This window comes from Ischnura elegans, chromosome 6, assembly GCF_921293095.1.
Source record: "Ischnura elegans chromosome 6, ioIscEleg1.1, whole genome shotgun sequence".
Taxonomy (NCBI): domain Eukaryota; kingdom Metazoa; phylum Arthropoda; class Insecta; order Odonata; family Coenagrionidae; genus Ischnura; species Ischnura elegans.
Window position 1 is genome coordinate 67,459,615 of NC_060251.1, and position 16,629 is coordinate 67,476,243.

General features: G+C 39.9%; 1 protein-coding gene across 9 annotated transcripts in view; it reads left to right on the top strand.

Moving 5' to 3' along the window:
• Positions 1 to 16,629, top strand: part of LOC124160929 (TLD domain-containing protein 2) — a 962,297-nt gene that overhangs the window by 898,098 nt on the left and 47,570 nt on the right. Inside the window, exon 1 of one of the 9 annotated variants that reach the window (XM_046537064.1) lies at positions 14,218 to 14,673. The exons of the other annotated variants lie outside the window; for them this stretch is intronic. Coding sequence (XP_046393020.1) covers positions 14,614 to 14,673 — 60 coding nt within the window. The 5' untranslated portion in view covers positions 14,218 to 14,613. Of the gene's footprint in view, positions 1 to 14,217; positions 14,674 to 16,629 lie in introns of those variants that run through there. 9 annotated transcript variants of the gene reach the window in all.

A 16,629-nucleotide genomic window follows, 5' to 3' on the forward strand; every position in this document is an offset into this window, starting at 1 on the left:
ATGGATGCATTTCTGCAAGGGGAAGTCGATTCGTTATAGTGCATGTGATCCCACGAAAACCTCTCTGTTTCCCCAGGCCGCCCTTTCCTGGGGCAGACCTCTTTCCTTTCCTGGGAGAAATCCCCAAGGAAGGAGTGCTGGAGATATCGGAAGACGTCTCTTTCCTCCTCTCATCTCAGCTGATGACTCGACGATCGGAATGTTTGTCCGAAGATCTTGGGAGTCGATGGCGGAAAGTTTGCCCTGGAGACAGACGGAGAGGTGCGTGCGTCGCCATTCATTTGTTTTTCAATCCTTCCGCACTTGGTCATCGTCTGTCTTCCAATTGCGAGCGCGCGATGACGTCCGTCGTTTTTCTTTGTTTGGTTTGCTCGGTTGTTTGTCGGTTCCATCATTGTTGTCCTTCGGAAATCCGAGAATCCTTCTATGATGAATTTGAATGAGCGGAAAACATTTCGAAATGACCCCAAAGAATTGGTCGAAATTTCGAATATTTAAGCGACCAAATTATCGCATTATATTTGTTCCGACATTCTGTCACGTCATTGGTGGAGTACGGTTCGCGGAAACTATGACAACACTTGCCATGCGCCTGAAAACATCTTTATCTGAATGGGGATGGCCTCAAACTGCAGCAGCCAGACGTCACACGGGCTTTTCCCAGCATTCATACTTAGCCGTCGCGTTTTCGCGCGCATTAAATTTTCACTTTTAATTTAATCGTGAAAAATATATATCGTCATTTAAAAATCTAAAAGCGTGAAATATATATTCCATGAGTAATAATCATTCGATTTAGGCAATAAAAAATAATAGGAAACCACCCTATTCCCTGGTCCATTCCAGTACTTACTTTGTTTTTCTCATGATTGCCTCACAAGGGCTACCTTTGGCCTATTGGGCATGGGGGTCGTACCGGGTGGTCCTTCACTCCGCTAGTCTTTGTCCCCAGGGGTTATGAGGACGCGCAAGCTTTCCCACTGGCTCAAACTCCTACGCTAATGGGATAAAAATGTTGTTTGCCGTCATACCATGACAAAATTAACAGAGGTCAGTTCGTAAGTGACTCAGTCGAACGATCTCGCATCGCGTTGACTCATTGGGTACCTGTCTAGCGGTGTGGTTTTTACGAGTGAGCGGGTCCCGAGATTCGGTCCCAGCGGGGGTAATCCATTCAGTAATGCTGTGGTCCAAAGAAAAGGAATGAGTGAGGGATATATCTACATCTGCATAATACCCTGCGAGTCACCTTTAGGGTGTTTGGCAGAGGGTTATTAATCACCAGCATTCGAGAGGATTCCCACGTGCATACCACACGGATGTAAAAATGTTACGCATACCTAATAACATTATACTTCCACATTCCTGCAAAGGCAAAAGTTGTCATCTATTCATGAAGGTATACTGCCAATAAAGCTAGGACACATAAAACATGCTGTTAGAAATACTAAGAAAATTATGAAATATTCTTTAAGGAATACATGAGTTAGTAGGCTAAACTACAAGTCGACTAATATTTTTTTAAGTTCTAACGCTGCCGTTATCATCATATAAATTATTACAGAAAGGCCTTTTTCTATCATTCCGTATATGCTCCGTTAATACTGCACAAACAGTGATAATTGAAGTATCATTTTAAACGTTGAATCACCGGCTTCAGACGAAAAATACAATCTCAAAGTTCTCTAATTACCCATTTATTAGACTTAAAAGTTTCGATTTTTCCCTGTCGATTACTCGCTAGAGGTAAATCAGCTCCACACATACGTTTTATTCTGAACTTCAAAAAAAGGTTTTAAAACCATTTAAATCAATAACTAACGCAAAGAAACGTAACTTAAGCAGGCAAAAATATTATGCATAGAATATCCGTATAAGTGCGACATTATCGCCCGGGTTACCTAGTAGTCTCTTATTGATCGTGGAAGAAACGGCATTCTGGTTATATATGTTTCTACAGTCTATCTTTATATACATGACCGGCATCACGTACGATCACTGTTTCTGCAGCTTGGGGAGCTCCCGGCTCGAAGCTAAGGAGAAGCATGACTAACGCCCAAGGCCTTTCACCCTTTCTACTCCGTATTGATGAGATTGCTGCTGATGGGATGCCTCGCTTGAGAGATTTTTCGAAGTATGCGTGTGTTGAAAGTATGGAGGAAAAGGAATAATTTCCCAGTAAAAAGAGTCCTTGGAAGGTCCCTTGACGCGTTTCATCCGTTGTCTTAGAAACGATAGGGAAACAAAAGGTGCAATCGGTGGCGAATTAAACTAACGATTTAAATGTCCTGCTGCAGTTTGCACGTCGCGCGGTTTCGAAAGCTGGAATGAGCTAATGGCGGATAAAGGAGTTAGTTTCAAGACATCTACATCTACATAATACCCTACGAACCACCTCTAGGGTGTTTGGCAGGGGGTGATCCAGCATGCAGCAAGCATTTGGACTCCCACATGCACACCCCACCGTCCAAAAAAGTCCCGTATACTAACAAACTATACTACTATATGCTGTTAGAAATAATAATTGAATTAAGAAACATGCATTAATTTATACATAGGTTAGTAGGCTACACTACAAGTCATGCAATCTATTTACGAGTTCTATTGCTGCCGTTATAATCTCTTATTGATCGTGGAAAAAATGACATTCGGAATCTGTCTGTTCTACAATCTATCTCTCTTATTTTATTTATATGATCTGATCTTCCGTAGTATGTAGGCGTCCGTAAGATATGGTTAACTTCGTCAGAAAAGACACTGCTCTTGAATTTATCTAAAAGGTTTAGTCTATTTTTCAATCTACGGTCCGACAGAGATTCCCATCCGAGTTTATCTAAGAGGTCAGTTACACTAACAAGACTATCGTAACGACCTTTCACATACCTGGCAGCTCTTCTTTGCACGCGTTCTAACTCTGTTACTAAGCCTTTTTCATGAGGGTCCCAAATACTGGCAGTGTATTCCAAATGTGGTCTAACGAGGGAAAAGTAGCTAATTTCTCTCAATTTGTCGTCGCACTTTCCTAATATTCTTTTAACAAAACCCATTTTACGATTAGCGCGATCCCAAAGCAGAAGTTCTTTTCTCGTGTGCTATAAAATAATTTGATTTTCTTTTTTCTCTTATCTTGACCTCGTTTAATTAATGATTAAATAATTCCTGGAGTATAGGCCATATTTAACGCAAAAAAGTTGTTAGTCAATGTTTTAGTTTATTTAAAACCTTCATCAGGGATATGAATAAAAACATGAGAACTCAATAAAATACAATGATATACAATATTGTTACATACATAAAGGTTACAATAGTGTTTTTTACAATAATATAATTTTTTTAAATAGAAGAGAATACAGAAAATTTTTGACGTACCTTAGTTTTGCATATATTTGTTTATTGATCGTAGATAACTAAGCTATTACCAAACCTAGTTATCATTAATTTCGATTAATTAAATAAAAATAAATTTTGCTAAGGCTTTCAATGTCTGTTTTTTTATTACAGCTGTTAATTGATTTAGATATGTGAACCATTTCTTTGAAAACTTTTCTTTCTTATTTTCCTCTATTTATGTAACAATATTGTATATCATTTTATTTTATTGTATTCTCAAGTTTTCATAGCCATGATAAAGGTTTGAAATAAACTGATACGTTGGCTAACAGCGTTTTTGTATTAAATATGAGCTATACTCCAGGAACTATTTAATCATAAAATAATTTGCAATAGTAGACTTCCTCCAAAACAGCAAAATCAGAACACACTGAATATCGATAGCACATTACTTATATTTTTAAGTGAATACTTTTTCCATATATTTGAGCCGACGTTGGCGCCATTTTTAATGTAACTTTCGTGGTTCGGCTCAAATGGCAACAGTCATTCATTTACAATCACTTCCAAAATTATGCGGTGCGGTGCCTTTCATGTTTTTTGCCAATTAGTGAACTTCAGAGCGGGTTTGTTTTCACAAGGACAAATATTTCAGCTTCAATGAATGTTTTTCATCATCTGACTTTTTCCTCCGCTTAAGTACTTTGTAGTATAGGAAAAATACTTTTATAAAAACTTCTGTATAGATGCTGATTTACTTATGTAATTTCCAAAGATATAAGCGTATTTTTTAGACATTCAGTGGATAGAGTCCGATAGAACGAGGAAAATTCTAAATTTAAATGAAAACAACAAATGCTTAGTTTCTTAATTTTAACCTCCTTCAATAGGAAGAGTGGAGGGAACGTCCCCAAGGTTTTTAACGAGTATTATAACTTTGTATTGTCAGATGTAAGGCAAGTGTTTTTAAATACAACCTACCGGTTTTTGTTTTAGAATCTTGAGAAAAATCTTTCTCTTGAGGCCCAATGCAAAGTCGCATTTTTGAGTCCGATTGAAGTAGTCATTTTTATGTTCCATGCTACGAGGCATTGTTAAATCTTGAATCTCGTTTTTTATTTCTTTTACATTATTTAGCTTATTCTTCAATGAATTATACATCTTAAAATCACGTTTCGATTCCGTCCGATTATATAACTTTTCTCTAATTAATAAAACTTTTTCATCGTGAAAAATCAACGACGTTCCATTCATGATAATTAATTTCTCCACATCTACTTTCTCCGAATTATAAATGTTAAAGGTAAATTTATATTTTCCATACTTAATCCAATTGCTTAGAAGTGTAAAAAAATAAAATCAAAAGGAACAGTGTACTGTAATTATATTTTAAAATCGACCGTCCATTTTGGTGTCTGCGACAACGAGACCAGTACCTCTCTTTTCTCTTACTTTGACACTTATTTCTACGTGCAGGTGCACTCTTATCAACCTGTGAAATACACCGTTATGCAGTTCAAACATCCTATTACCCAACCTAGTATTTAAAAAGCCCCATTTCGAACTTTCATTTTTGGACTTAAAATGGGGCTTGGCCCCACTGTGCGTCACATGCAAGTAGACATCGTTACGTCCCATGCAATGTAGGCGTTGTTACATTCCATGGAAGCAGTCATTGTTACGTCTCATGCAACGTGGGCATTGTTAAGTCCCATGCAAGTAGGCATTCAATACCTTCCAGGCTCCGTGAAAAGTTAAATACTCGCTGCACATTGCATTCCCTTGGCATTTTTCACGCAGAGGAGACAAAAACGATAAGTTAGCTTCTCTGGGCACGAAGTGATAAAAGCGTTATGTATGTCATCGTGAGTATTTGCATGTTCGTACAGATTAAGATTTGTGTCTGCGGGTGGATTTCTTGCGCGATTTTTTTCAGCCGTGTCTTATTGGTGGTGATTTGCATGTCGCGCGTCGTGGAGGGAGTACACGCGGTAGTAGGCCGTGTCTTTGGAGGTCACCGCCTCCATGCGAAAGATAGCCTCTCCGATTGTCGCAGGCAAAAAGGTTTCGAAATAGGAAACAAACTTTCTTGCGCGTGCAGTTATTCGCGCTCATTCGAGCCATTTTCGGCGCTGCAAGCATATGAGCTTATAAGAAAAGAGCCTCGTTTATTCTTTATGAGCCTGATGCCCTCTCATAGTAAAGGTGCTGTGGGAAAGGATGTGGGTGTGGTAGTCATCGTGTCGCAATTAAGTGTGTACCATATTGTATTGACTCATTCGGACATTAGTAATTGAGACATTCTAACCCCAATGCAGAAGTGAACGGACAAAATCTATATTTTTTGCGATTTTGAAATTATAAATATGTTCTATACTACCTCCTGATTAATGTGATAGTTTCTGAGGCTATTTTATAAATATTTGTCATTGTTTATTGAAAGTAAATGCAAATAAATTATATCTTCGCAATTTTCAGCTTTATGGTATTTTTTTCTTGGTCGAAGTCTTAAAATGCCAGGGTTATGACGCTTTAATTTTTTTACGATTTTTATTGTCGCCTGTTATTATTTATAATCTCCTCCTATTCTTAAACAATTTTAACGAATAGAAAATGGCCATCTTTTAATTCGCTCGCACTGAAATTTCTTGCTCTGTGTCATACCTTCGGATATCCTCGGAAATCGTTTCGTGGTTTGAGATCTTCCCAATTTCCAGTTGATATCATTTTCTCGTCCTTCATTTGAGTTTTAGTGGCTTGCATAAGACGTCTCTTTCGGAACGCGAGAAGACCGATTCTGATAGTTGACTTTAATTACTTAATTAGCTTAATTATTTTCAGTTGTGATCATCGACGCCTTTAGTGCATTTCACAATATAAATATTTCTGTGCTTGTGCAAACTTGCCACACATGTCCTTTCATTTTTTTTACTCAAAATACTCTTAAACCTGTTTTTCCACGTGTTTGTCTCGTATTAATTAACTTTTCGAGTGCGGAGTTGGGTAGGTGCATGATCGCACGTGACGTGAAACATTTTCCTCAGACTTTCCCCGTATCGACAATTACGACGAGCTCCGTTTGATAAAGGCGACTTGACTCTGTATAGAATTTCAGAGAATATTTATTCCATTGAAGTGTGATCCAGCGATGATCCGTCCATTTCCGCTAAATACATTCGCCTTTCCGTAGTTGCTTTTTGAAACGGTGAAAAATTGACTTATTACTCTTGTTCCAACGTGAAAAATTTTACTCTACTCCTGTGGCCACTTAAATCCAAGTTGAAAATTAATGTCATTAACAATCGAACATGGATTGTTGGCGATGCTACCAATCCAAGTTCGATTGCTCGATCCTCGCCAACAATTGCCAACTCCTCTATCCTCCGCCATGTCAACTTTTCCTCCAAGTCTCCTCATATCTTCAACCACATGGCCATTCCATCTTACATCTTTGTAAGTCTTAGCCTTTTCAGTGGGCGCCATCCTTCTGATTGATCTCTCCACACTCTTCGTATCATTGCATCCTCCTCCCTTCATCTTAAGGCCTGGTTACACGATACATAAACACGTACGGGTTAATGTCTAAATGTATTAACGCGTGAATGAACACGAAAATGCACCGTGTAACCACCCAACTTGTGCGAATTCATGAACGGAAAATAGAACCTGTTCTAATTTGGTTCATGCATTCGTACATGTTCCGTTCCGGTCCACAAAAATCATTCACGCAAACGTTCGCAATCGCAAACGCAAAATCATTCACTTGTGCGTGTTAATGTACCGTGTAACCAGGCCTTTACACTACCAAGCCACCTAATTCTTCTACTTTTTGTCGCAGCCACAATATCTGGTCTTCTGTTCAGGTTTATGAGCACTCTATTCATCAGTGTTCCTCATGTACAAATATGTTCCCTATTTCCAGATGATGGCGTGGGTTTGAAATGAGTAATTCGTCGTGGGAAAAAAAGACAAAATACGATCGTGTGTGTGTGATGCGAGGCCGTCTCCGCATTCCCGCAATATTAGCGTCGCCCTCCGCTGCGCCTCGCGGCCTCAGCGTCGGCGCCGTGCCGACTGCTGCGTTGGATTCGTCTCGGACGCAGCATTCGTACATTCGCTGCCTTATCGACCCGCGCGCACGCCGAAACTTTTTTATCGTCATCTCTACTCTCGCTGCAGTGGTGTCTCGACTCTATAGCTTTCTCCTCCTCTCCTCCAGCAGCTGTTGCACTCCCGAACGGAAATACATATATCGCACGCTTCCGCGTAGTGTTCGAGAAAGCCACCTCCAGGGGCTTGGTGGTGGTTGAAAGTTTCCTCGGAGAAAATTTTCTTTTCCGTTCCAAATGGAATAGGGGTGGTACTTTTCAATTGAATGCATATTAGAGACACGCAAGACTCCCTCTCGTTGGCATTTTGTCTATTTTGGTGCATTTTTTATGCCATTGAATGTACGGCTCGCGAAGGAAAAATACCAGGATTATGTTAAAAATCTGTATGTTAGTATTCCCTTTGGAAGGGAGTATGAGGTATTGTGAATTGAAAAGGAGAGTTTGAGGGGATACGGTACGGTGTCATTCGTAAAATGACTTGCCTGAACCGATACAATATCTTAATAATAAAAATGAGTAGTCCATATGTTGACTTCTTCATTTCCATGTTAGATAAAAAAAACCTTAGGGCTATGTCGCCGCGTCAATTTTCGGGTGGCCCCAACGTTTCCCGACCAATGCTGGTCGCTTTTTCAAGGGAATGTTAATTAATTTTTAATAAAAGATTCCCTTGAAAAAGCGACCAGCATCGGTCGGGAAACGTTGGGGCCACCCGAAAATTGACAAGGCGACGTAGCCCAAAAGTTTTTTTATCTAACTTAGCGAGTACCCGCGACAGTTTAACGAAGAATTCTTCATTTCCCTCAACGATACCGAATTTGGATTTTTAATACTTGCCCCATATTTTGATTAATACTCGGCCACCTGTAACCCTCGTAGACAGGCAGTATTTTTTTATTTTCTTATCACAGTGGCAATATTTCTTGAACCATTGAATCCCGTAAACTGAAAATTCTGAAATTTTTCGAAAAATCCGTGATATTCTACTTTTTGATGAACTCTCATACCCACGCTCCGCGCGATCGGGAGATACTGCCCGATTAGAAAAATATGGTCTTCGTTTTTTAAGGGGACACATCTTACGGGTCTTAAGCTCGTTCGGTCTTTCTTGGTGACGGATTGCTTGCTGAAAAATAATGCTATCATCACTTCTAGAATGTTGGTTTCCCACCCGATCATACTTTCGCTTGGATCATTCCACATGATCATACTTTCTTGAGAAACTCAAAGAGAAAGGCGGGGTTGTTTTTCTAGGTATAGGTATTCTGCTTCTTTAAATTACTCATAAATGCATGTGTTTAATTCTGGATTACGCTGGATATCGTGTTTTGTTTTTCTCGATTCCCACCGAATTAACCACGCGATTGCAGCGCGAGAGACGTCATTCCAGAATAAGCACCAAGTGCCGCTCGGAAATTCGTATGCAAATGTTATCAAATTGCAACTCGTTATCATGTCTGTCCTCCTGTTTTCATCAGCGTTCCCCGGAAGACAGTAACCTAGTGAATTAATCGTGGTTTCGCACTTCGCCGTGTGTGGATTACGCCAGCGCTACTCGTCGAGAGTCATTTGTTAAGCTTTTTTGAAAATCTTTTTCCGCCAACTCAGTATGGAAATCTGCAAAACCAGCAAATATTTTCCTGCATTGCATTACTCAGCGGAGGTTTATTTTCTCATCGCTTTCATCATCTTAAAAAATGTTGGCAGTTTCTCGTCTATCGCTTTCAAACATTGCAAAATGTATCAAGAGAATAATTAGTGTTAGTTTAATATATTCGCTCACTTTGCACAAGGTTTTTGTCCGTATTATGTTACTCTTCCGCTAACGTATCATCGCAATGTAAGCTTTCCAGCCTTGCTTACTTTGATTGCCTTGCATGCGAACGACATCACAAATATTCTATATCGCGCGGTTTGGAGTTTGAATAGCGAATCGGTTACGCAACTCTACTTACAGAGTCACTGAATTCGTTCAAAAGGTTATCGGCACAGCTTCCTGCTTTTCATACCGAAAGGGGAATAATTTTCCCTAACTTTTATCCGTTCGATGCAAAATTCACATCAACGTGATTCAGATCCAGAGAGCATGGATGAGTCGCGTTCATTTTACGTGAGTCACGTCTATCGACTTGGATCCCTCACGGAAGTTCATGCACTATATTGAAGGTCGGTGCATGGATTTGTCATCCGTTTTTCATGATTTTTTTATTTTTTTCAGTTGATACTTTTGTAATCCATCGAGAGTTGTAAGTTGAAGCAGATGTTTAGAGGAGACGAGTTTCTCTATGAAGTTGGTGCAGAGGTAGATGCTGGATAAGTGTGGGTGTTAGGCAGGAAATAGGCTAGTGGATCATTATTCTCCCTGCGTATCAGTTGCAGAAATTATTCTCGGGTTCTCTTCCAGGTAATTGGCTGCATGTCTCCCGATGTAACGAAGAACAGCTCGTTCTTCGAAACAAAGCTTCGTTCTTCAGGGGATCTTCTCGGATTAAGCGAACTTCGGGGTACATGCCGCCAATTATCCGGCGGAGAACCCCAAAATCCTTTATGCAATTGGATTATGCTTTATAAAGCATCAAGTAGCAGAGAAATATGTAATTATTTTTTAAATTAAGCATTATAAAGGGAGTATTTGAGAAGTCATAAGATGAGTTTCGAAATTAACCGTATCTAACTGTAATTTTTGTTCGTGTCGAGGCGGATTGAATTTGCTCATTAAATGGAAACCTTTTTCCTAGATAAATAAAGATCTATCCCCCCTTCGCGGAAAGTGCAGTGGCAGGAAAATATATTTAGAGTTTTCTATCTTCCAACCACGATGCTTCCTATTCTGAAACACAACCTTCAGTTCGTTTGGGTCACCTTCCGTCATTACCTTCAAAATTTCCCGTGGTCTCAAATATTAGCGCCTCTTTTTTCAAGACCTTCTGGCAGATTTCGAAACATCCTCCCGTTGACGATATTCGAATAACCATATCTACCCGAGCTGAGTGGACACTCATTGTTTAATTCGCATTGTTATGGGAGGAGCGGCTGAGTGCTGTTCGCTGTTATGCCTTAGGGTAGCTTAAGTACAAAACTAAATAAAAATATAACAATTAAATTGCTATTTTCAGTAAAATAATCACTAGAAAAGAGATTTTAAAAAGTTTTAAAATTTATCAATTGCAAATCTTGCTAATTGTGTGTTAAAGTGTAATGTACTCAATGATTCAAATATTTAAATTATGTTATCTTATAGTTTGTAAGTTTCTCCTAACACAAACAACACACTACACGCGCAATGCAAACAAATGCGCATAAAAATTATTCATTGTTAACTGGCTGGCTGTGGTAAGCATGGGTTACCGGGGCAGCGGAAATGCGCCTTCCGTGGGTACATAACATTTATTATATAAGAATAACGGCAAAAAGAGGTTTTTTAGAATTTACAAAAGATCTAAGAAATTCGCAGCTGCGATTTCAAGTGAAAATGAAAAAATTCCAAATGAAATACCAGATTGGTAGCCAAAAAATATTAAAAATTAAAAAAAAACAATACAAATATTATATTTTTGAATTTACTTTCTATTTGTTAAATTATTTCCTGTATTTTGTTAAAAAAAATTCCGTTTTATGTTTCCTCTTCACACGAAGAACATTTTATTATCGACAACGCTAACATGTGCGCCACATGTTGTGAGGGCGAATTCAATTGTTGATGTTGAAGGGACGAAAGACGGAAGTCGATTTTGCCAATGAAGCCGATTTTTGATCAGTGTCCCTGTGATATGTGATTAAACGAAGTCGGTGCATCGCCATTCCCTAGCCACGTATCTTAATCCATGGTTAATATTTTCTATAAGCAGTGCGAGAAGATTTACCTACTTGTTTACTTTTTCGGCATTCCGTACAGAATTTTTCGTATTAATAGGGATTATTTGAGGATTTTCACAAAGATAAGGATTAAAATGCCTAAAATATAAAATCGCTACGAAAAAAAATCATTTGAGTTAACTGGCACATCGTTCGATTCCCGTTGTATGGCTCTGAAGCTCCTATTTTTTCTCGAAGTTCGTGTTGTCACTACCCTGCCAATGTAGAACGCCTACTTAGCTGACAAAATTCCTTTTCACTAAGATTGCATGAGAACGTTGCATTAACAACCGTCCCCTACGGAAAGGAAGTTAATTTTTTATGCAAGCAAGTGATTTTTTATTCAACGACCGGTTTAGGGTGAACGACCGGGATCAGTCGTGGGGAACGGTGGTAAAACTTCGAAGGCTTCATGATCGTAATCCTTAGTGAAATAACCGTGGAAATCTCGTAAAGGAAATACTTAAATCTACGGTTTACTTTGCAGGCTTATTTCATTTGGCGGAGGAATGTGTATCCTGCTAAAAATAGCGGACCCAGTAGATAAAATTTTAATATCCCTCAAGAGAGTTAATATTATGGCTTTTTCTTATAGCTCAGAGGTCATGGGAATAAGAGGCATTTCCTATGGTTGTTGAGGGAAAAGGTTGCTTCTACATAATTCCCTGGGAGCCACCTGTTGGGTGATTGGCAGGGGGTCATTAATCACCAACAGGGGTGGATCCAGGATTTTATTCTGGGGGAGCACAAGAGTCTGACAGGTCTCCTCACATTTGAGATTAAAAACGAAGTACAACAATTCCCGTAGAAAATATTCTCTTTATTCTGATGTGAAAGTAATTAATGGTGAAATTATTGAGGCTCCGTAATACACAAAATAAAACGAACGTAGTGATAACCGTATTAAAATTCTTGTCTATTTTTTAAGCGTCTTGCCCCCGCCTCCCCCTATATCCGCCTATGATTTCCAGCAGGCAAGAGTATTCCCACAAGCACACCACACATGAGCATATGACACATAAACTACTTTATCTTACCTATGAAGGTAATCTGCCTATTTAAACTAGAACAAACAAAACATCCTATTATTAATACTGATAACCTCCACCCCCTTTAAGAGAGGCGCACAAAAACGTGTAAGATGGCCTCAATAAAAAGCTTTTAATAAATACTCCTGCAAAATTGCTGTTTTTGAGTCCTAAAAATCACCTTTTACATCAAAAATCCCAAAATTTTTCGGGCGTGCCCCCATTTTCCGAGGGGAGTTTACTATACACCCCAGAAGGTCTCCTAAATCCGTGGTAAACCCCCATTCCAAAATCCTGGCTACGACATTGTAACCATCCCATATAATTGCGAAGATAAATTGAATTTACAATGGTTCTCTCTATCTAATTGGAAAGGTAGTTTATCTTCCCGCATTAAGCGTCGTCGTCGTCGCATAAAATCCTTTGAAATTCATAAAAATAAGTGTTATTTCTGTTCGTTTTTTTTAAATATCTCCGAGATTGCACTTCACGAAGCTGGGCCTAGATCCTTTGAGTCGACTCCCGCGGTAAACTAAGTGAGAGATGGAATCTTTGTTTTTTTTCATATTTACGCCTCTCTTTAAGACGCTGACCCATTTACACGTTTTGGCAGCGATATTGCAATTGTGATACCGACTCTCCATCAGGTCGATAATTTGCACGATGTACATTTTATCGCTCCCGTTTGTCAAAATGTGTTCACACAATTTTCCATTCGTCGAAATCTTCGCTGTAATGTAATCGGTTTCGGTTATATTATATTTTTATTTATCCGGTACTCATCGTTTGCAGGTGACCCAAATCGTGAGATAAACTTAATGATGCAGTAAAAAATATTGGAAGCTTGACTGGCTGTCTGGGATCTGACTAGAGACGTGTTCCTTCTAGCAAAGTTCGTGTAATGTCATCGTCGTGAACTACGTCATTTTGTGAGCATTTTTAAAACTTGAGTCCTACTGCTGGTCGGAGAGGTTTCAAACATTTTTTATGAAGAATTTTTTGTTTTATCACTTGGATATTATATTATTGGCATTGCTTACGAATTTTCAAGTTTTTTTAATGAGTTTAACAGTATCCTCAATGGAATTTGTGGTTGTCTCTGCCCTTTTTAAAGAGTGAAAATTACAAGTGTTTCTTTTAGATTAAAGGTAGATTTCCATTATTTCTGCAAATGTGGTTTCTTTGTAGTTTTGATTGTTTTCATATAGGCCTCGTCTGTCATTTCTGTCGTCTTTCGCGGCGCTTTCGGTGTTTTCTCTGGTCTTTTAAAGAGTAAAAGTAAAAACTGTTTCATTACGTACTTACGTAAAATTTAGTGTAAAGATATATATCCATTATTTCTTCAGATGTAGTTTCTCTGCAATATTGATTGTTTTCTTGTTTGGTCTTTTCTGTCGCGGCACTTTCGAAGTTGGAGTTTTCTCTGCACTTTTAAAGAGTGAAAATCACAACTGTTACCTCACGTATTAAAAGTTAGTGTCAAGATATATCCATTATTTCTTCAGATGAAGTTTCACTGCAATTTTGATCGTTTGCTTGTCTAGTCTTGTCTGTCATTCCCGACGTCCTTCGCGGGAGTTTCGAAGTTGGGGTTTTCTCTACCGGCATCGCAGGCAGCTGCCGAGGAACTTGTGCGAGGGAATTCCGGACCCCCACCCCTCTTGCTTTTCTTCTATTGCGGTTCCCGAACCTCACCCCTCCTGCCCGGTCATACCCTCCCCTCCACTCGTCATCCGCTGCCTCTTTACGACTTGGCGGCTAAGGAGGTGGGGGTCGCCACGCTCCGCCAACGGGACAGTGGGATGGGGGGGAGCAGCTGGTGTATGGGGGCTCAGGGAGGGGGAACGTAGGGGAGGTAGCGCTCCGTGGCGCAGTCCTAGCATAGCCCGCTCCGTACAGTTCAGTTCGCTTGTTGGCGTCCGAGAGCGCAAGGGTAGCAGGCGAGAGAGAGATCAACATTGTTGTTTCGCGTGTGCTTCATTGTTGCCCCGACGCATTGTTGTGTGAACAAAGCAGTCGTCCGCGTTCCAGAGGCTAACTTCAACGGTTTTGGCAGTGTCTCGTGTGTGTGCACGCTGGATTTTCGTCCGCTGCATTGTTTACGAAGTTTTACCCGCTGACCTCCAACGACACGACAAGCGTCGCGGCGATTTTAGTGAAGTGTTCATCCGTCTATTTATAATTTTGAATAATCAATTCACCCTGTGGTCGGTCCGGGAACCCGGTCAGCTCTGGCGCAGTCAACTGTTTCAATCTCTCGGAGGTGGCGACCAACGGTCAGCCTCGAGATGCCGAAGACTCCGGCCGCGCTAACGCGGCTTGCCCGCTACCTCAAGATGAGGACGAAGGTATTATATTTTGTTCTATATCTGAAATCCCCCTACTGTCTCCTCGAAATCCGGGATTTATTCGCATAGTCGGCTTTTTTCTCATGTGGAACATCACCTCTGTTGTTCCTCGCCTTTTTAGGTGTGTGGGTTGTAGATATCTTTCGCTTCATGACACATAACGGTCGTCTTCCATAATGGCAAGGGTTGGCAACCTATTTCGCTTGCAGGCTGCACTTTCAAATACTCCTATAAGTGGGACGCAATTTTATATAAATAATTCATGTACCGTATCGTAGCAGTCTCTTTGTAAGAGATGTTTTCATCTAGCATGTTAAAACAGCAACTGGCACATGGCCTAGTTGGGTTTTGGTGGCGCAGCGCTGCATTTTCTATTAGTGGAGAGATATACATATGTACTATTTTTTTGCTGAAGACATCAATCTTGTGTCATTATGTCGGTGGGAAGTTACATATTTATTTACTTTTCCCTACACGCTACCTATGTGTGTACTCCAAGCCCGTGCGGTAAGCCCATGCCGACTCCTGTGATTCGTTTTATTGTTTTGTTTGCGTCCGCGGGCTCTGAGAGCCTTCTGTCGCATGTGTGTATGTGTCCGTGCGAACCTCGAAGGAGTTCGCGAAAGTTGTTCCCGTCGGGTTTTAGCCTACTTTTCGTTCTCGGCGGTATTTAGTTGGCTTTCATTCCATCACGCGCACCGTCGCGTCGCGAAACATTTTGCCCATGTGGCGTTTATTTCGGTTCGCTTCGGACGATTTGCGTGACCCTGTTGTCGTCGCACCGAAACCGGTATTTCGCCATCACTGTTGCCACTCGAAACGGAGGAATGTTGTTGAAATAATGAGGACCCCCTCTTCCTAGATTCCTGTTGGATAGCTTAAGGGTAGTCTGGAAAGGTATCGTGGGAGATTCAGGGTGATGCAAATACTCCACACTTATTGTAGTGCAAAATGCGGGACACTGGCTTGGGCAACTCTTTGTTGCCAAAGTTAGCGTCTGTTTTTGTGTGTGGAATAAGTGTAATATCAGTGATACCTTATCATGAATTTACACGACTTCCTCAAAGTGCCGCCTGTAACTGTTTCCTATTTCGCATTAGATTTTTATACCGTGCAAGATTCGTGAATAGGTTCGTTTCGCTGAATGACTTCAAATTCAATTTTCTGGGTGCCCAAGTAAACGAATTTTGTGATGTAGAACATTAATTTGCTAACGTATGCGTCTGTAAAATATTGAAACAGAACATCTTTCGTACCCCGGAGGAAATATTTAAGTTGTCAGCGATGATTCATTGAATATATGATGTAATTGGTAGATTTTGAATCTTAATAACTTTCCATCATCAATTTATCGTCGTTAAAGACAATTACGTAGTCGTTGACAATCGGTTTATCGAAAGTTTTGTAATTATTCGGTTAAAAATACATTTCAATTCAAGACCTAAGATCAATTTTAAAAACCTAAATATTTAAGCTAGAGAAATATGTATAAACTTGATTTCCAATGAGTCGAAGGCGTATTACGTTAGTCAGAATCTATCCTTAATCAGATTTCTCGAGAAGTCGATGTGGTCTGTCCAACTGCAGAATATTGGCCACGGCATTGTTAGAATTGTTCTGAAAATTGTAAGGAAACATTTGGTCATATTTGCACTCCTTTTACTTATTGCGGTGGGTTGTTTTTGGTTGGAAAAGACACCTCCTTATCCTTAATTCTTTATGCTTTCAAAGTAAAACGGAAGAAAATTTTGAATCAAATGAGGCTATGGTCTAGATGTCTGCCAAGCCTCCAGTTATGCGTTGATATCGAAGACTTACACACCTCTGATAAAGCTATTATTTCGATTTAACGTTTTAAAGACGATATTGGTTACGCGTTTTCTTGAAAAGTTCCCTATCACTGTTGCTTCCTCGGTGGACAATTTTTTAATGCTGTTTCTTGACATCCTCTTCCTC